Source organism: Podarcis filfolensis, assembly GCF_964270895.1.
Source record: "Podarcis filfolensis genome assembly, chromosome: W".
Lineage (NCBI taxonomy): Eukaryota > Metazoa > Chordata > Lepidosauria > Squamata > Lacertidae > Podarcis > Podarcis filfolensis.
The window spans coordinates 24454541-24476224 of NC_139619.1; the positions used below are offsets into that span (position 1 = coordinate 24454541).

At 45.8% G+C, this 21684-nt stretch overlaps 1 protein-coding gene across 1 annotated transcript in view; it reads left to right on the forward strand.

Moving 5' to 3' along the window:
- The window catches only part of LOC310753865 (BCL-6 corepressor-like protein 1), a 68482-nt gene that overhangs the window by 24749 nt on the left and 22049 nt on the right, over positions 1 to 21684 (forward strand). Inside the window, exons 4-6 of the mRNA XM_083595233.1 lie at positions 11830 to 11968; positions 13385 to 13465; positions 13913 to 14229. Coding sequence (XP_083451359.1) covers positions 11830 to 11968; positions 13385 to 13465; positions 13913 to 14229 — 537 coding nt within the window. The remainder of the gene's footprint in view (positions 1 to 11829; positions 11969 to 13384; positions 13466 to 13912; positions 14230 to 21684) is intronic.

The window sequence follows — 21684 nt, forward strand, 5'->3', positions numbered from 1 at the left end:
GGAAACATGCAGTTTCTCCTCTGCAGCGATTTTGAGCATCAGCCGAATGGTCTCATATTTGACGGTGGGCGAGTAGGTCTCGTGGTAATCCTGTCCTGGTACCTGTGAAAAACCTCTGGCAACCAATCTGGCTTTGTGTCTGACAACCTTGCCATTCTGGTCTGTCTTGGCCTTGAAGACCCATTTGCTGCCAACCAGTCTCATTCCTGGGACTACCGGTACCAGTTCCCAAGTTTGGTTCCTGTTCAAGGAATCAACTTCAGCCTTCATGGCATTAAGCCAAGGCTCAGCATCTTTAGAGGTTAACTCCTGAACCTCTTTGAAGCTTGAAGGTTCCCACACCTTCTCTGAGCTACTAAGAACAGCAGTTGCCGTCTTAGCAAACTCATCAGCAAATCTCTTTGGAGGTCTACCTTTGGTCGCCCTTTCAGACCTGTGAACCAGACGCAAGTCTTCTGGACTCATCTCCTCCTTCTTAGGAGAAAAGTGACCAATGGTGAACAGTGGTTCTTCCAGTTCATTGTCAGACGCATCAGATGGTCTGACTGAGGCCTTTGCGCTCTTGTAGTCTGCTGTGTCATCACTGTCGCTGACACCAGCAGCAGCGCCGCCCACTGAACTGGAATCCGAACTCTGATCATCATCATCATCATCATCATCATCATCATCCTCATCCTCAGCTTTCTCAACATTATCTGCCTTTTTCACATCACCTTCATCCTCCTCTGGGTAACTCTGGAAAATTCCCACATTTTCCCCCCACTTAGGATTGTACTCAACACTCTTTGTGAACTTAATGGACTTAGAGTTAGTCATCCATACTATGCACCTTTTTCGTACCCCATGAACAAACCATGTGCCCCACGCTTCCCAAGCTTGTTGCTCTGTGGGGTGTGTACCCACATGTCAGAACCAAAGATTCTCATGTGCTTGATATTCGGTTTCTTACCAAACATCTTCTTGTAGGGAGTACAACCAATAGGTGATGACAGTCTGCGATTATAGGAATAAACAAACGTCGACAGAGCTTCCCCCCAAAACTTCTCAGGGAGGTTGGCATCATGCAACAAGGTTTTCAGGCCTTGAAGCAAAGTCTGATTTGCTCGCTCCGCAAGTCCATTCATCCATGGCGATCTAGGCGTTGACAAGTCATGCTGGATTCCCTTCTCAGTCAGGAAAGCTTCAAACTGCTGAGAAGTGAACTCCCCGCCCCGATCAGTAAACAAACAGCCGATACGTTTACCGTGAACATTCTCCAACCAAGCACAGAATGCCTTGAACCTAGGAAACGCTTGCGATTTCTGCTCGAGCATAAACACATGAATGTACCTGGAAAAAGAATCAATTAGAACCATGAAGTACCTTGCTCCACCCAAAGAGGGCGCAAGTGGACCAACCAGGTCTGCGTGAACTAGCTGGTAGGGTTTGGAAGCCTGCCTGCTAGACTCCTTGCCTTTTGGAGCAACCTTCACCTTGTTCTCTGCACAAGATACACATTTCATGTGAAACTTACAGGGTTTGATGTTCAAACCTTCAACCAACTCAGGCATCTTGGCCAGCGCATGCCAAGACATGTGACAAAATCTTCGATGTTGATCATGAATACATCCTGCATGAAGAACCTTGTTAGTTTGTGCAACACAACAAGAATCAACATTAGACATAATAGCATTGTCATCATAAGTTATACAGAATAAGCCATCCATAAACTTTGCAAGCAAAATGTCCTCTTTGCCTTTCCTGATGACACAGACGCTCCTCTTGAAGGAAATCTCAAAACCACGCCCAGTCAGCTGTGGGACACTAAGCAAATTGTCCGCAGCACCTGGAACAAAAAGTACATCTCTGATGGTAGTGTGCAGACTTGCCAGTTTCACAGTCCCTACTCCTGCAATTTGCAACGTCCTTCCATCAGCCAGGTGGATCTCTCCGTCTTGAGGTGTGAAGGAGATAAACAGGTGCTTATCTTTTGACAAATGGCGGCTTGCACCAGAGTCCACAATAAATCTGGCCTTGGCCTTTGGAGCAGCTTTTCCAGCAAGCAAAACCTTGTTTTCCACCGGCATGGGCTTTTGCTGCTTGCCCCCCTGCTCCTGGCCATCAACCTTGCCTTTAGCCTTTGGTGAAGCTGTGCCAGCAAACAAAGCCTTGTTTTCCACTGGCGTGGGCTCTTCACCCTCCCTCTGCTTCGGGCCATCTGCAGGCATCTGCCTCTGTTTACCTCTGGCTTTCCGGCCTCTGCAAAGTTGACCTTGGCTCCCATGAGAAACAGAGCTCTCAGCTGCCGACTCCTTGGCTCCCCCTGGAGACTGGAATGCTGCCTGGGATGACAACACAGTCAGCTCCCCCTGCAGCTTGCAACCGGTGCCCTCAGCATCCCTGCATTCACTCGCATTCTGGGAAACAGCCAGGACCTCCGATGCAGTCAAACTCTGGGCTGGGATGACTGGCAGATGAGCTACTTTCAAAGCATTCCACATCTGACGTGCAGTCGTGTTGCCAGCTAGCGTAGCAATTTCCTCCAGAGAGACGGACAGGACTATTACGTCTACAGCTTTCGAATTCTGAGCCTTCCATCTCTCTGTCAGAGGAACTGGAGGGGCTTCACACACAGTATGCCACACTCCAAACTGACGCAGCAAACTCTCACACCATTTTGCCCAGGTCTCATAATTGTGCCGATTTAACTTTGGGCACTCAGCAGCTTCAGAGGCTTGGAAAAACTCCATTCCAGCTCTTTACTTGAGCCGTGAGTCTTTTTCACTTCAGAGACTCCTTATCTTGGCTCCCATTAATCACGAAGCCTGCTTGGCTCGGCTCCCAGACCAATTAGGCCAGCCGGACATCAGAGACTCTTGCCGCGGCAAACAGAAAAGCCTCATTTGCTTTTGCTTTCCCACACATACCTCAGCAGTCTGTCGCAGTCTTACTCTCCTGTAAGTGCCGTGAATCTGGGCCCATAACCTGTTGTTGGGATATTGCCAGGGAGACAAAGGCCATCACTGCCTCCACGTCGACTCCGGACGATCCATCGATCTCCCGTAGATACAGTATCAGCAATTAGCGACACGAGCTTGCAGAACTAGATTGCCACATTCCTGGGCTCATGCACACTCTATCAGCAGATAATGCACAGCAAAAGTCGCACTCAGGAGAGCATTATTTACAAGTTTTATTCAGCGTTGATCAGAACAAAAAAACATGACTGCCTGCTTCAGTGTCTTCGACACCAAGAGAGAAACGAAAGCAACAGAAAACATAAACATCCTGTGAACAGGAAATGCGCAGGCTGTGACACAAACATCCTGCTCCCTTTTAAGGTGGAACGGAAATATCCTAACAAAAAGGTCTGCCTTGGATTCGTATCGATGTCATCCTATCATTTTTGAAATTGCATCCCAGTACAGCTCTCGCCACTCTTTTGTTGACTATGAGGGCCACTCCATTTCTTTTACGGGATTCTTGCCCACAATAGTAGATATGATGGTCATCCAAACTGAATTCGCCCATTCCCGTCCATTTTAGTTCACTGATGCCCAGGATGTCAATATTTATTCTTGCCATCTCATTTTTGACTACATCCAACTTACCCAGGTTCATGGTTCTTACATTCCAGGTTCCTATGCAATATTTTTCTTTAGAGCATTGGACTTTCCTTTCGCTTCCAGGCATATCCGCAACTGAGCGTCCTTTCGGCTTTGGCCCAGCCGCTGCATCAGCTCTGAATCTACTTGTACTTGTCCTGCTGTCAGCTTCGTTCCGGAGCTGACAGAGGCTGGGAATCTAAGCAAGCCGAGGGAGATAAGGACACTGGAATGCGGACTGGAATGTGAGAGGTAGGAGGGGCAGCTGAGTGGCAGGACTTCAGAGGGCAGAGAGCAAGCAGAAGATAAAAAAACTCTAAACACCAATCTTAGCTCAGAGAGAGAAGGAGAGAGGCCGGGAATAGCTAGGAGGAGGAGGAGGAGGAGGAGGAGGAGGAGTTTGGATTTGATATCCCGCCTTTCACTCCCTTTAAGGAGTCTCAAAACGGCTAACATTCTCCTTTCCCTTCCTCCCCCACAACAAACACTCTGTGAGGTGAGTGGGGCTGAGAGACTTCAAAGAAGTGTGACTGGCCCAAGGTCACCCAGCAGCTGTATGTGGAGGAGCGGAGACGCGAACCCGGTTCCCCAGATTACGAGACTACCGCTCTTAACCACTACACCACACTGGCTCGAAGACTCGAAGGCGGGAAAAGGTCAGTGAGAGGAGGGAAAAAGAACGGAAGCGGAAGGGTTTTTTCCACTGTTGGAAGAGGAAGGGGCGGAGTTTAGACTCGGCAACTGCTAACTTGGAGTCAGACACGGAGTGAAGGAGCTCCGGAGTGATTTATGTGTTTGAGCAATAAACCTGAGATAATTACTGCCGGTGTCTCGCTTCTGTGGGAGAGCCAAGCCATTACAGATTGCTGAGTCTCATCTTAATCTCTCACACCGGAGGACATCAAAGACCGTGTTGGATGGGCAAGTACCGGACGTAGGAAGTGCAGCTGGGGGAGCAGCTGGGGGGGGCAGGAGAGCCCACTGACCCCATAACAGAATTAAGGAGCTACACGTGGCAGCTCAAAAGCCAATTAGACATTTTGGCAGGAGCACTGCAGAACAAAGGTTGACTTCAGAACAGAAAAGGAACCTCAGAGCCAGTAGGGGGCCTGGACTGATCCCAGCTAAATACAATGGAGATACAGAAAGTTATGCAGCCTTTAGAACTGAAGCCAGATACATTTTGCACTTGAGATCAGCTCAGATAAGCAGCGTGTTGCATGTCTGATCAGTTGACTGGGGGGGGGGGACAGCTAAGGACTGGGGTATCCCCCTTATGGAGACCCAACACAGTGCTCTAGGGAACCTGCAGGAGTTCTGGAAACTGATGGATGCCATGTTCAAGAGCCCACTGGAACACGCCACTGCAGAGCAGCAGCTACTGAACTTGCAACAAGGGGGTGACTCTGTGGCCTCTTACTGGACTACCTTCAATTCACTAGTGCACAAGGTGGGCTGGGGACGGAACACAGAGCCCCTTGCAGCCATGTATCGTGCAGGGCTGAGTCCTTCGATCCTGGATGAGATGGCGAAGATGCAACCCATGCAGACATTGGAAGAGATAGTTCAAGCGTCCTTACAGCTAGGGCTACGCCAACAGCAGAGGAAGCTAGAGAAGAGGGGGGCAGGGGGGCCCTTGGGGGTAAGGGCCTACACTCCCAAGCTTCCGGAACAGGGGGTTGGCAGCACACCTAGTCAGGGAGAAGCTGTTGAACCGATGCAGATTGGATCGGTGGAAGGGGAGAGAACCAGGAAGGCATGGAAGGAAGGGAGTCAGCAGCGTCAGGAGCCACGCACTTGCTTCGTGTGTGCTAGGCAGGGGCATTTGGCTAAACAGTGTCCTGATAGGAAGACAGGGGGATCCCTTTCAGGGACCAGGGTGGAGGAAAAGCCCAAACCCCAAGCAGAACAGTCGGGAAACGGCCAATCCCAGCCCTTAAGAGAGGCTAGGGGCTGGGAGACAAGTCAGTAGAGGGGCCTCAAATGGAACCAGCCGTTCCTGGGATAGCTCTGCCCATGACGCTACAACTCCCAGATGGTCGCAGGGTGCAAGGACAAGCACTGGTGGATTTGGGGGCTTCTCTAGACTTTGTAGATGCAGATTTTGCGAAGCAACACAACCTTGGGACACAGCAACAAGACTCCCCAATCGAGGTACAGACGATAGATGGTTGACCCTTAATAGGGGGGGAGGTGGTTCAAGCCACACAACTGTTAGGGGTGGAGGTGGTGGGACACAAGGAGACAATGAGGTTCCATATCACTAAGTTAGTGACACACCCCATAGTCCTAGGAATGACGTGGCTCACAAAACACAATCTTGTCGTGGCTTGGTGCCAACGCTCCTTAACGTTCGCGTCAGCCTTTTGCCAAGCGAACTGCTTGAGGCGTGAAGTACCTAGAGAGGTGGGAGCGAAGGGGGCGGAGGTAGGAGGGAAACTCACTGGAGAAGAGAGTTCCATACCCTTGCAGTATAAGGCCTTCAGAGACGTGTTCTGTGAGAAGGAGGCAGACCAGTTACCCCCACACCGCCCTTATGACTGCAAAATAGACTTGGTGCCAGGGGCCCAGATACCCACCAGTCGCCTCTATTCCATGTCAGAGATGGAGTTAGCCGAGCTGAGGGAGTTCTTGCTGAAGAATTTGGCAAGGGGTTTTATCCGACCAACAAAGGCACCAGGGGGAGCCCCAGTTTTCTTCATAAGCAAGAGGGACACCCCGGAAAAAAGGCTCGTTGTGGACTATAGGAGGACCAACAAGCTCATGATTCCCAGCCGATACCCCTTGCCACGTATTGGGGATCTGCTGGAGAGGTTGAGATCAGCGAAAATTTTCACCAAGTTGGACCTGAGGGGGGCCTACAACCTGATACGGGTAAGGGAAGGCGACAATTGGAAGACGGCCTTTAATACAAGATATGGGACCTTTGAGTACTTAGTGATGCCGTTTGGGTTGCAGTCGGGCACAGCCACCTTCCAGGCCTTCATCAATCATGTTTTGGCAGACTTGCTAGACAGGAACGTGGTATCTTACCTTGATGATCTTTTGATATACTCAGAAAGTCCTGAAGAGCATGTGTGACATGTAAGGGAGGTGTTGCAATGGCTGAGGGCACATAGACTCTACGCCAAGTTGGAGAAGTGCCAGTTCCACATGACAGAGGTGGAATTTTTGGGGTATTGCGTGTCTCCTGAGGGGGTGCGTATGGATCTGGCGAAGGTGAAGGCGGTGTTGGAGTGGCAGAAGCCTAAGACCAAGAAGTACTTGCAGAGGTTCTTGGGCTTCGCTAACTACTACAGGAAGTACGTGCCTAACTACTCGCAGCTCATCACACCCCTCACTGACTGCTTGAGGGGCAAGAAGCCGTTCGTCTGGACGGAGAAGGCGCGGTGCGCGTTTGAGAGGCTCAAGGAGATGTTCACCGCAGAGAAGTACCTGCACCACGCAGATCCGTACATACCGATGGTAGTGGAGACGGATGCTTCTGAAAGGGCAGTAGGAGTGGTGCTGCTGCAGGAAGACAGCCACGGGGACTCACGGCCGTGTGCATTCCACTCGCGGAAGCTTAACGCTTCGGAACAGAACTACACCATTTGGGAAAGGGAGCTGCTGGCTATAAAAGAGGCCTTGGAGACATGGAGGCATTTCCTAGAAGGTGCACAACACCAAGTGGAGGTGCACACCGATCACAAGAACTTGGAATATTGGCAGACCGCGAGACAACTGAACCAGAGACAGATCAGGTGGTTGCAGTTCTTTGCCTGCTTCAACTTCTGCATACAATATGTACCAGGGCACCTGAACCAGAGGGCAGACGCCTTGTCCTGGAAACTGGAATACATGACGGGAGAACAGAAGCAAGAATTGAAACACATTCTGAAGCCAGAACAGTTGCAACTAGCAGCAACATCGATTGTCGGTGTAGAGGAGTTCAGGCGCCAAACACAAGGAGATGAATTTGCGCAGCAGAAACTGGCAGCGATACGTAACAAGGAGAACAGCGCTGAAGGATTCACTGAAAGGGAAGGCCTCTTGTTTAAGGGTGAGGTGCTCTACGTGCCAGAAGGGGATTTGTGAGCACGAGTCATGCGGCAGTGCCACGACAACCCGACGGCGGGTCACTTTGGGCAGTACAAGACCGTAGATCAACTAAGGAGACGGTTTTGGTGGCCCAGGATGAGAGAAGAGGCCCAGGAGTATGTCAGGGCATGTGACACTTGCCAGCGAGCAAAAACACCTAGAGCAGCACCAGTGGGACTTCTGCAACCGCTTCCGACCCCGCAAGGACCTTGGGAGGCGATCACGATGGATTTTATCACAGACTTGCCTCCTTCTCGAAAGCAGACAGTCATCTGGGTCGTGGTGGACTTGTTCACGAAAATGGCGCACTTCGTGCCATGCCCAAAGCTGCTGTCGGCACAGGAAATGGCCCAGATGTTTGTAGACCACGTGTTCAAACTGCACGGGCTGCCATTGCGAGTGATTTCGGACAGAGGAACACAATTTACCTCACAGTTTTGGAGGAAGCTGATGCAGCTTTTGGAAGTTGAAGTGTGTCTGACATCAGCGAGACACCCTCAAACCAATGGAGAGTCAGAGAGGACCAATGCTACGTTGCAGCAATACTTGCGTTGCTACGTGAACTACCAGCAAGAGGACTGGGTGGATAAATTGGGACTAGCAGAATTCGCGTACAACAATGCGGTACACGCGTCTACCCAACAAACACCGTTCCTGGCCAACTATGGACGACATCCGAGGGCGTTTCCAGAACCAGAGGACACCTTGTTGGTGCCAGTGGCAGAACAGTTCGTAGGGGAGATGCAGGTGTTACACAAACTACTGAGAGAAAAGCTGGACACAGCTAAAAACGCGTATAAGAGGAATGCTGATGAACGTAGACAGCAGGGAGAAGAGATCAAGGTGGGGGACAAGGTGTGGTTGTCGGCCAAGGACTTACCAACAAAGGGGAGGTGCAAGACGTTAGAGGCAAGGCGATTGGGACCATTTGAAGTGGTAGAACAGGTAAACCCCGTAGCGTTTAAATTGAGATTGCCTGCCTCGATGAAGATACACCCTGTATTTCACAGGGCTCTCCTGTCACCATACGTTCCTGCACATCCCTGCCAGGAACCTAAACAGACACCTCCTCCTCCGGTCATGGTGGAGGATCAGGAGGAGTTTGCGATCCGACAGATTTTAGACTCAAGACTGTGTAGAAGACAGTTACAGTACTTTGTGTCATGGAAAGGTTATGGACCTGAAGAAAACTCCTGGGTGCGGGACTTCCGGTCAGCGCCAGCAACTGTAATGGCGGATTTCCTCCGATCTCCGGAGGAAATCTGCTTCGTGGAGCCAGGGTTCTACCGCTACGGCGAAGCGGGGACCCGGAAAAAATCACAGGCGGGGTAGCCTGTGAACTGAAGGCTCGGCGGGCTCCATTTGCGTCCCCCCCCGCTGCAAAGGAGCCTTTTTAAAGGCTCCGGAACATACCGGGGGTGAGCGGCGCGGAGCTGAGAGCTGTCTACCCGTCTCCGCGAAGCGAAGCCGCATGCCATGGTTGGAGAGCGCTGACTTCTTCCTTTGAAATTTGGACTAAAAGTAACAACCCGTGAGTATTATGGAAATTGGATACTAAAAATCACCTTTTTTGATTCGGCACGAGCGGGGAAGGCGCAAAGAGGAAGTCCGTCTCCCCCTTTTGTAAACATTTTAAAGCAAGGACTAGATAACTAAGGTTGAAAAGAACATCTTCTTCGTGGGAAGTCAAAAGTAACTAATTTCACGTTTTGGCAGTATAAGTGAATGTGCTGGAGGATAAGAATTAATTCTGAAAGTGGATTGCTACCCCTCCCCCAGGACCCGGGAGCGATCCGCGAGGGAGCCTGTTGGAGAGACTTAAAAGACTTTGACAGCTGTCAAATTAGCTGTCAAAGCTGAGAGGGAAAAAAAAAAGAGAGAACTTTGTTTCTATTGCCTCGGCTGGTCACATTTGTTACATTTAGGTAACAAATTGTCGAAAATCAAGGAAAATAAAGGACTTTTGGATTTACAATTGGAAGGAATACTAAGTAACCAGTACTCCCCTAGAGGGGGCTCTGGGACATTTCAGAATGGCTGTAAGTGGAAAAATACAGACGGCACTTGAGAAGATCTTTCGTAGCCTGGGAAAACTGCATGAACAAAGCATTGTTTTGTCTAAAAATGTCATAATATTGAATGAAAAAGCAAGCAAACCTGTGGAAATTGGAAGGGACTTGACTCAAGTCTCTGTACCAGAACAAAAAGACTGTGCCCTTGAACTAAAAACTCTTGCAGCTGAACAAGAAAAGGAATTTGAGAAATTTGAAGAAGCTACATATGACAACTTAGAAGGAAAGGAAGGAGGAGCTATAATGCAGCAGAGGATGAAAGAAAGAAGCAAAAAACAAGATCTGGATTACAATCATAAATATGGAGACCTGGCAGGCCAGAGGCCTGTAAAGATGGACTTAAAGGGAAAGACAAATTTGACCAAAGTGGAAGCAGGAGTTTCTGGGACATTTGGACTTAAAAGAAGTAAAAAACAAGATTTGGATTACAATTTTAAATATGGTGGCCTGGCAGGAAGAAGTATGGACCTTATGGGGACAGAGCTTCTCCGAGATCTGGTGTTCAACACAAAGGATTATCAAAAAAACCGGCAGAGAGGAAAGGAGAGAGACTTAAGGGCCTCGGATGTGAGATCACCAGGCTGATACCAGATGGATTGATGGACAGTGGTTGGAGATTGAAACCGGGAAAAGCGGGGAGTGGGGTTTTGGCTATCCAAAGGCGGTATAAATATATTCTTTTTTTTTCTTCTTTCTTTCTTGTAAATAATCTGTTTTGCTATTTTAGATTAAAATGGGGAAATCGTGAAATGGAATTGGGGTCGACTTTAGAAAAAGGTATTAAGAATAAGATTTGATGTATTAAGATTGAGATTTATGTTAAAATTGGTTAAACAAAAAGGATTTAAATATAATAAGGTAAAATTTGGGGATAGGAACTTGCTGAACTAAAAATTGAATTGGAATACAAGAAGAGGAGATGTGGGGAAGTCAAGGAAAAATGTTATTGAAAGGCGTATGTTTGTTTTGGGTTGTTGGTTTTTTGTGTGTGTGTGTTTTGTTTTTCCTTAAACTTTTTGAAAACTTCAATAAATATTTTATTAAAAAAAAGAAAACTCCTGGGTGCGAAGCCAGGATTTACATGCCCCAGACCTGCAACGGTAGTTCCACCGTAGGTTCCCCCACAAACCCAAGCCCAGAGGGTGGGAGGAAGAGGATGACCTTAGTGAAGAAGAAGCTGAAGAGACTGGCACATGGTGGGCACCAGAGCAGAGAGAGCCCTCCGAGACAGGCAGCGAAGCCGAGGAGGAGGAAGGGGGGCTTAGAGGAGGGGGTGATGTCAGCTTCGTTCCGGAGCTGACAGAGGCTGGGAATCTAAGCAAGCCGAGAGAGATAAGGACACTGGAATGCAGACTGGAATGTGAGAGGGAGGAGGGGCAGCGGAGTGGCAGAACTTCAGAGAGCAGAGAGCAAGCAGAAGATAAAAAAGCTCTAAACACCAATCTTAGCTCAGAGACAGAAGGAGAGAGGCTGGGAATAGCTAGCCCAAAGACTCTAAGGCGGGAAAAGGTCAGTAAGAGGAGGGAAAAAGAACGGAAGCGGAAGGGTTTTTTCCACTGTTGGAAGAAGAGGAAGGGGCGGAGTTTAGACTTGGCAACTGCTAACTTGGAGTTAGACATGGAGTGAAGGAGCTCCGGAGTGATTTATGTGTTTGAGCAATAAACCTGAGATAATTACTGCTGGTTTCTCGCTTCTGTGGGAGAGCCAAGCCATTACACCTCTGCTCTTCCTCAGTAGCATGTTGGATGCCTTCTGACCTGAGGGGCTCATCTTCCAGCGTCATAACTTTTATATGCCTGTTGTCTTTGTCCATGGAGTTTTCTTGGCAGGGATACTGGAGTGGCTTGCCGGTTCCTGCTCCAGGTGGGTCACGTTTGGTCAAAACTCTCCACTATGACCTGTCCATCTTGGGTGGCCCTGCATGGCATAGCTCATAGCTTCTCTGAGTTATTCAAGCCCCTTCGCCATGGCAAGGCAGTGATCCATGAAGGGGGGAGGTGCGGGGTACAAACATGGAAAAAATAACGTGGAACAAATCTGGCAAAGACCTCTTGCTTCTTCTCACTGCCAGTGTGTCTCTTCTGTATCCACAGTGGCAGAAGTATCACAGCTCCCACGAGGTCAGCAAGCAGGAGAGCAAGTCGGGCTCCACGAAGGAGCATGGCAGCCCTCGTGTGAAGCGCAAGCTCCGGAAGGCAGCTCCAGGGCATCATGGGCACAGCTGCGAAGAAGGTACAGGAGCCGGGTCTGCGCTCTGATGATTGCCTTTCCTAAAAGTGTCCAACATCCATGGAAGACTCTTTTACGCTGGTCCTGTAGCCAGCAAGGGTCTCTCACTGCTGGGCACAGTCCTTCTTTGCCTACCTCTTGAGAGAGGGATGATCAAAATGGGTGTGAGCCACCCTTAAAGGGCAGAGCTGCTACCTGCAGTGTGAGGCGTTTCTGTCCATCCTCTCTGGGATATATGAGGCCCGTTATCTGAATTTCTGGCTTGCTTCCTTAAAATACAGTAGCGTACTGTCAGGGAACTGCCATCAGTGCCGGAGGGAGAGAGCAAGCTCCAGAGGGATTCCAGAGAGCGTCCCGGGATGGGGAGAGGCAGCCCATCTTCTGGGGGAAGAGAATCAGCGTAGCACCAGTGGAGAAGGGGGGCAGATGGGGGAATCGGCGAGGCGGTCCCATGACTCCTTGCCGGGGACCAGCGGGGAGAGTAAGGGTCCTCCGCTGCCTACGCCCTCCTTGCGCAGAAGGCTTCCGCGCAGGGAGAGTAGGAGGAGACTAGGCGTCAAAGAGCTTCTTTGCTGGAAGAAGTTTAAGAAACGCCCACTGACGGATTCTGCCAGCGATTGAGACAGCCACGGGTGAGTGGCTGTCTGGACAGAAAAGGTTCACTCAGGCAACCCAGCCAGGTGTTGGCACCGGCTTACACACGAGCAACCCCTAGAACCATTACACGTACCTAGCATTTTCCTTTTTTTTTTTTTTTTGTAAGGGTTAGGGTTAGGGTTACATGTAAGCAAAGGTTTAACAAACATCAAGCCTATTAGATAACTTAAATGTAGGTTTTTATTTTATTTATTTTATTTTTTTGCAATGTCCTCTACCTCAGTTTTTGTTTGTGCAACCACGGCAGGACCACTTGCCTGTTGAGCTGGGCATGAGGGTACAAGCTGATGATAATGCAAATCAGAACACAACTGTCCTTTGGGTTTTGCAGCTGTTCAAATTTTGCAATACAGCTCGTAGCTAAAAATAAATAAATAAAGATTTTTTGGGGGGGAGTACCAAAATACATTTTAAATGTGTATTTTAGGTGACAGGAAGGGCAGGATAGAAATGAAAATTTTAAAGTATATTTTCCGATTAATGTGGAAGTGGGACAGAGCAGACTGAATGACTGAACCCATGCACAGTTTGATCTGTTGTGCCCTAATCTCGAGTTGTGTGTCTGAAAACCCCCTTTTGGGTTTGTGGGCTCACTTTCCCAGCTTCACACCTGCTTGTGGCTAAGATCTCTGGGGATGGGGGCAGGACGGAAGATGTACAGCTTCCCTGGACCAATAGTTGTATTTTTCCAAATGGCAGTTTAGTTTTCAGAGCTCTCTTCTTTTTTCTTTTCTTTCCCCCCAACCAAACAATCCTCCTCAGCTTTTGTTGAGAAGAAATCAAAGAACAGTTTCCGGGACTTCATTCCTGTGGTGCTGAGCAGCCGCACACGCAGCCAGTCAGGTGAGTGGCTGATTCCTTCAACCTGGGGTAGGGGAACCTGGCTATTTTTCAGGGAGTTGTGGTCTGTCTGAAACATATGCGTGTGTGTTGTGTAAAATCTTCTTAGCTTAGCTGCCTTGGTCCCCCAGTCCCTAAACAACCATATAGAAAGAGACAAGCAATATCTGTGCTTTGGGTCAATTTAATTTTGAAACCAAATGTGCAGGCTTTTGAGTTACACAGGTCTCTTCCTCAGAGTGAATTTGGAAGAAAAATCAGCATCTGGATTTGCTAATTGTTTTGTTGTTGTTGTTACTTGTGAAATGAATTATATATTAGGGGATTCTGAGAGGAAAAATTGGGCACAAAAGAGGGAGGTGTTGCTAAAGCTGAGATCCCGAGGTGTAGTGCTTAATTCTGATTCAAGAGCGGGGGGGGGGGGGTCCTTTCCTTTCCTTCTTCCTGTAGGAAGCATGGGAGGCTCTTCTGTTAACATGTTGGAGGAGTGTGGCCAGGAGATTCTACTGCCAGTGGAAGAGGAAGAAGAGAATGTCGAGGGAGAGGATGAACTCACCCTGAGGCATCGCAGGCTGAGAAAATCCCACCACCTCTCCCCCCACTCCGGCTGCAAAGACAGAGAGCAGTCGCGGTCAGAGAAGAGCAGTTTCCACTCGCGCAAGGGTCAGAGGATGCTGTGGCAAGTGGATGCCACTTGGCAGCTGTGGAGCTGCAAGGAGGCGGAGGAGGAGAACGGCCACATCATACCTACGGGACTGCCTCTCCCGGTATGCCCCACGGAGAGCCTCAAGGTCCATAAATAGCAACACCCTAGAGATCCCGGGCCCTAAGGAAGTCAGATTAGCTTCAACTAGAACCAGGGCCTTTTCAACACTGGCTCCGGCCTGGTGGAACGCTCTGTCTCATGAGACCAGGGGCCTGCAGGATCTGATTTCTTTCCGCAAGGCCTGTAAGACAGAGTTGTTCCGCCTGGCCTTTGGCTTGGAATCAACTTGATCCCCTCTCCCTCTTTCATTTTTCCTTTCTCCTTCTGTGATGGAACTCCTATTTGGGGACTTACCTGGTTTTTTTCTGGCCCACGTAGGACCAGTCTGGATAGTTGGCCTTGAAGATTTGACGTTTTTATCCCCAAAAAGTTTATTTTTTTAAAAAAAAATAATTTTTATTAACCGGCCAATCAAATCAAATCAAATCAAATCACATAAATTCCGAATTACAAAGCCGAATTTTGAATTTTGTTGAGGGAACCCATATTTCATTTTTTTTAAAAAAATATTTATTACTTTTAAACCTTACAAAAAAGAGGGGAAAAAAGCAAAGAAAGAAAAAACAATACAGTACAATATATAAACAATACACAACACAACATTAACACATTAAACAAAACAAGAGCAAAAACAATTCAAAAAACACACATCATACCATCTCAATACCCTCTCTTTCATTCCCTTGTTTCATCGACCTCCTCTCACCTCCCTTTTTGTATTCCATTTCTATTAATTATTTCAGCAAATCCTTTCCATCTTTCTCTATTTTCTGTCATATGGTTATCTTAACATATTTTAACCTAACACTCATTAATTTTGCATTTTTTCCATAGATAGACTTTAAACTTTTTCCAATCTTCTTCCACTGTCTCTTCTCCCTGGTCATGGATTCTGCCAGTCATTTCCGTCAATTCCATATAGTCCATCAACCTGGTGATCTTCTGTCCGAGGCTCTTAACTCTTTTCCAAGTCCCTTCTGCAAGTCTTCTTCATATTTATACATGCACTTTACTTTGTCTTCTACTGATCTTGTTCTTATTTTCCTTCCTTTGATGCTGAAGAGTAGATCTCGGGGAAATTCCCACCTAGCAATGTTTTTATTCCTTCTCGACAGGTCAGCCAAATCTCCATAGTTAAAACTAAGATTCAAAAGATATTTCAGGACGTATTTCAAAGTTCCTCCAAATCTGGAGGTCCTCACAACTCCAGTCTCCTCCTGACCCAAGTCCAGATCCCAAAGGTCAGTAAATCCCTGCATGAAGGGATCTATCCAACTTTCCTTCTTCAGTCCAAGCGGGGCTCCAATCCTCAAAATCTGACTTTCTTTAAATTCACTCATAAAAAGCATCAACTTATAGTCATCAAATTGCATCTGTAAGGCTGGGGCTCTCTCCCTCTCCACTTGTACTACTTTAGGTTCAACAACAGCAACTTTCTCCCCCGCCTTCTCCACAGTTTGCCATGTCAAAATAGATCCCTGTATCGATTCCTGAGTAGTTTCTGTATTAATGTTCACTTTTTGTCCCAAATTAGTCACTTTTTGTCCCAAGTTATCAATTTTTATAGTCATCACATCCGTCTTCTCATGGAGCTGTTCCAGTGAATCATTTATCTTGCATAATGCAGCCACTAAGGCTTCTTCTGTCAACATTCTTAACGATCCAAGGTCAGTCCCAGATTCTCACGGATTTTTATCTTGCAGCTGGAAATTCCCCCAGCTCAGCTCATATAACAATTTCAAAGGCTTCCTCTAGGGGGAAACAATTTCTATTTGTATCAATCCTTTTAAGCACAGTTCAAGCAATAAAGTTAGTTTCAATTTTCAGTTACTTTTACTCCTTTTTAGACGCAGAAGGAGACAATGGAAACAATGTATTTCTCTTATTTAACTAGCTGTCAATGAACGATCTATTCACAGTCAATGAGCATTTCCAAAACGTCAGTCTTACTAGCAGCCCGTTTCCAGGTTCAGAGCGGTGGTAATTTGACTTAGCTTCACTCTCTCCTGCAGGCTTACACGATCCAAAATTTCCCCCCTCTTCTCCTGCTTCCAAGGGGGGTTTAATGATTTTAGCCGATGGAAGTTTAATCCTTTACGGAAGGCTTTCCAAGACTTTAGCTTGCAGCCTCTTTGCTTCAGTCTATTTACAAAAGGGGAAGGCAGACTTCCTGTTTGAAACCTCCCCGTTTCGGTGCCAAATTAAGACGTTTAAAAATCCAATTTTCCGTTCTACTCACGGGTAGTTGTTTTAAGATCAAATTGTCCACAGGAAAAAGTCAGCGCTCTCCGGCAACAGCAATGCGGCTTCACTCCGTGAAAGAAGCAGTCAATTCGAAGCACCGTGCCACTCACCCCACGTCGCTCCGGATCCCCGAAACCAGGTTTCCCCGCGAGTAGGGGAGGCACAAAAGGTGCCAGCCGAATCCCACGTTCACAGGCTTCTCCCGCCTGTGATTTTTAGTGGGTCCCCGCCTTCGCCGTGGCGGCCAGACCCTAATTTCCACGAAGCAAATTCCTCCCGATCAGAGGAATTCCTCCATTGCCGGAGGCGCCAACCCGGAAGTTGAGGGAACCCATATTTCAAGATCCGAAGGGGGATTCTGATCATCTTCTTGCCACTGCGTTAATGTCCAAATCAGTCCAAACAAAGTTCATAATTCTATCCAGTCTTATCTTGCAGTTTCCACATCACATCTTGTTCATATATTTTCTCTTTTTTCTTTCTGATCTCTTCTGATAGTTTCCTTAAGCCGATAAACACCAATAATAATCCTGTGTGAATTTTTCCGTTCTTCCAATCCTCAAATCGAGATGGTTTCCATATATCATCGCCTTCATAGATAACAGCGCTCTTTCCATCATTAATTACAGAACTGTCGTTCTTAAGTCCCACTGAGGAGTTTCACCCACAATATAAAAACAGCTCTATTTCTCTATTTCTCCTCTCAGACTTAAGTCCTCCGACAGAACTTCCCAATATGGCGACAGAATTTTTAACTGCGTCATTCCAAAGCCCTTATACATTCCACGCTCTTCTTAAAACATGCTTTGGTTCGAAAGTTTATCTCCACACAGCCTTAAATCCACAGCTTAAGTCCGTAAAACGACATTTCTGACTTATGAGGGGGGGGGGATTCTTGTTTAATCACATCAAGGAAAGAAAGGAAAGGTTTCCCCCCCCCTCCCCCATCAGTCCCTTTGCCATACCAAGTCTTGGCGTATCTTCTCATGGTTTATACTTGTTCCTCCGGCTCGTCTTGTTTTATCAGAGATCTCTTCTGTTAGCAGTCTTTACTCCCCCTTCTTCCTTGAAATATGTGCATTCGCTTCATCCAAATTGTTTCTTTTGAAGTTCTTGCAGCTAGTGGCGCGGATCAGAGACGGCGTCCAGGAGCGCCGAAATCCCACAGGAGGGCATTGTGCCTAGTGCCCCCATCCCCACAAATTCGGGGGTGGTATAGGGCACAGCAGGCAAGGGCAGTCCCCCACCACAATCCTGGGGGGGGGGTAGGGAGGCTATTTACTCCCATCAAAGTCTCCAATTTACCTCGTGTGGGTCGGAGAGATGTTATTGTCAGCCATCTTCTGATGTGCCCCTAGTGGTCCCTCTTTATCCCCAAAAAGTTTTGATTTGAGTTTCTACTGAAATGAGGCTGAATTTTAATGTTGTATTTTAATCTTTTGTTTGTTTGTTTGTTTGTTTGTTTGTTTAAATAAATGAATTTTATTAGTATTTTCCACACAACAACAACCCGAAAGATATCAAAAGATAACAATACACAACACACAAAAATCAACGTTCGAAAACTAAAAAAGACAAAAAAAATAAAACAAAAAAACAAACAAATCCATATCTTACAAGTTAATATTATAAACACTAAAACAACAGCAACATGACATTGACTTCCACCAATCCCACAGCACCTCCTTTATCTCTCATTCTGTCTTCCTGATTTCCTGTTTTCTTTATCCTCTCTATCCTAACATCTAGATATAAATCCTTCTTTCATATCCTTTCACTTCACAAGGTTATTCCAGACTCAGCCAGATTTCTGCCCTCGAACCTTGACTTTTGAGGTATTCATTTAGGCACTCCCATTATTTTTAACTTCATTTTTTGGTTTTTGTCTTATTATATCTGTCAATTTGGCTAATTCTAAGTATTCTGAGAGCTTACATAGCCACTCTCCCCTAGTGGGTAACTGATTCCCTTTCCAGTACTTAGCCACCAGGATTCTTGCTGCAGACGTTGTGTATAAGAAAAATCTAGTTTTGTCTTTTGGAATATCGTCATTTAAAATTCCTAAAAGGAATGCCTCTGGCCTTTTACTATATGATATTCTTAATATTTTCTTTATTTCTTTGTGGATCATGCTCCAAAATTTCCCAATTTCGGGGCACGTCCACCACATATGGTAGAAGGTTCCTTTTTGTATCTTGCATCTCCAGCACTTATTATTATATGTTTTATTCATTTTTGCAAGACTTTCTGGTGCCATGTACCACCTGTGATACATTTTCATATAGTTCTCTCTTATTAGGTAACATGCTGTAAAATTTATATTTTTTGTCCATAGTCTTTCCCATTCATTATATTCAATTGGGTGGCCCAGATCTTGTTCCCATTTTTTATTTTTATTTTTTATAAATTTTTTAATGATTTTCCAACATAAATTAAAACACATTACAACTGACAATACATAGACAAACAAACATATAAACACGTATAATTTCATAACCTCTTTTTCTTAAACCTTATTTCAACGACTTCCCCATACCTCCCTTTTCTGCATCCCTATTTTAAATTTTTCAGCAACCCCTAATTTCAATTACTTATGATTCACTTTCTTTAATCCTTTTTCTCTCACCCACTCATTTATCACTGCAATTCTGTTTTACATTACCCATGACATTTTAGCACTCATTAATTTTACAACAGTTCTTAAGATAAACTTTAAATTTCTTCCAATCTTCTTCCACCGTCTCTTTCCCTTGGTCGCGGATTCTGCCAGTCATCTCAGCCAGTCCCATATAGTCTATCACCTTCGTCTGCCACTCTTCCAGCGTGGGTAGTTCTTGTGTCTTCCAATACTTTGCTAAAAGAACTCTTGCTGCTGTTGTAGCATACATGAAAAACGTCCTATCCTTCCTTGACACCATTTGGCCTACCATGCCCAGGAGAAAGGCCTCTGGTTTCTTGTGAAAGGTACACTTAAGGACCTTCTTAATTTCATTATAGTTCATTTCCCAGAAGACCTTAATCCTTGGGCACGTCCACCAAAGATGGTAGAAAGTACCTTCAGTTTCATTACATTTCCAGCATTTATTATTGGGCAAATGATAAATTTTTGCAAGCTTGACTGGGGTCATGTACCACCTATATATCATTTTCATAATATTCTCTCTTAAGGCATTACATGCCGTAAACTTTATACCGGTGGTCCATAACTGTTCCCAGTCAGCAAACATAATGTCATGACCAATATCTTGTGCCCATTTAATCATAGCTGATTTAACCGTCTCATCCTGTGTATTCCATTTCAACAGCAAGTTATACATTCTTGACACATTCTTAGTATTCGGTTCTAACAATTCTGTTTCTAATTTTGATCTCTCCACCTGAAAGCCAATTTTCCTGTCCTGTTTGAATACTTCATTTATCTGGTAATAATGAAGCCAGTCTCTTACTTTACTTGTTCCCATTTTTTAATAGCGTCTCCTTTTTCCTCCTTTTCTACTTCCCCATTTTGTAACAGTTTATATATTTTTGAAAGAGTCTGTTGGTTGTTATATAAAATTTCTTTTTCCCATGCCGAGATTTTTTTTATCAAACCCTTAAGCTTACTATCCTTCTCAAATATTGTTTTTAATAGAAAATATTCTAACCAATTCACCCCCCTCTCTTTTAATTCTTCAAATTTCTTTACTGTTGGGCAATCTTTTATCTCTTCTACGAGTTCCCTATATGTTAGCCAGCTATCTTTCATATTGCTTCTGTGCAAGGCTGATGACTCTATAGGTGATAGCCACCAGGGAGTTTTGGCTGTTACTATTGTTTTATTTCTTTCCCAGACTTCGAATAGGGCCTTTCTCACCAAATGATTAGTGAATCCTCTATGTGCTTTTATTTTATCGTGACCCAGATAGCCATGCCACCTGAAAACTTTGTCCCAGCCCTCCAGGTCTAAGATTTCAGTATCTGTCAGTAACATCCAATCTTTTAGCCATGTCATGCATGCAGCCTCAAAATACAGCTTGAGGTTTGGGACTGCGAACCCGCCCCTTTCTCTAGGCTCCATCAGTACTTTGAACCTTACTCTTGGCTTCTTACCTTGCCAGATAAAATTAGAAAGATCCCTTTGCCAACCTTGAAAACATTTTGTCCTGATAATTATTGGGATCGTCTGGAAAAGGAAGAGCATCTTTGGTAGAATTGACATTTTTATCAAGGATATCCTTCCCCATAAGGGCAAGTTCAATTTATTCCATTTATTTAGATGTCCTTTTATTTCCTTCCACTTCTTCACATAGTTATCCTTGTACAAATTGGTATTTTTATTTGTGATCTAGATCCCCAAATACTTAACTTTCGTGGTAATTTTAAGGCCTGTTACTCTTTCCAATTCTTCCTGATCCTTTACCCCCATATTTTTCGTTAATAATTTAGATTTTTCTTTATTTAACTTAAAGCCAGATACTTCTCCGTACTCAAACAATTTCTTTAGTGCTTCTGGTAAACTTTCTTCTGGGTTTTCTGTAGTAATGATTACATCGTCCGCAAACGCTTTAACTTTATATTGTCTATTACCTAGACTAATCCCCTTGATTTTTGGGTCCTTTCTTATTGCTATTAGGAGTGTTTCCAGCGTCATAATAAACAAAAGTGGGGATAGAGGGCATCCTTATCTGGTGCCTCTTTCAATTTGGAATTCTTCAGTTATTTCATTGTTAATTATTAACTTAGCTTTCTGGTTTTCATATATCGCTTTAATACCATTCGAAATTTTGTTCCCAAGTTTCAAACTTTCCACAGTGTGGACCAGAAAATTCCAGGCCACACTGTCGAAGGCTTTCTCCGCATCTACCAGTAACATTGCCACCTTCTTGCTAGGTTTCATATCAATATATTCTAGAAGATCAGTCACTATTCTTGTATTATTTTTTATCTGTCTTGTTTTTAAGTTGTATTTTAATCAATTGTTTTTATACTTGGTGTTAGCCACCCTGAGCCCGGAATTGGTTGGGGAGGGCGGGGTATAAATTGTTACGAAAAAGGAGCAATGCTGCTGAGTGCTCCAGGTGGCTGGAAAGCCAAACAGGATGTTGATGTTATGGGACTGTACTGTGGGAACAAGGAACAGTCTATTATGTGCACTGAGCACCGGATGTTAGCTCAGAGTGGCACATGACCCTGTACCAGAAGTACATGGGTGGAGTTATTCCCTCTCTGCTGC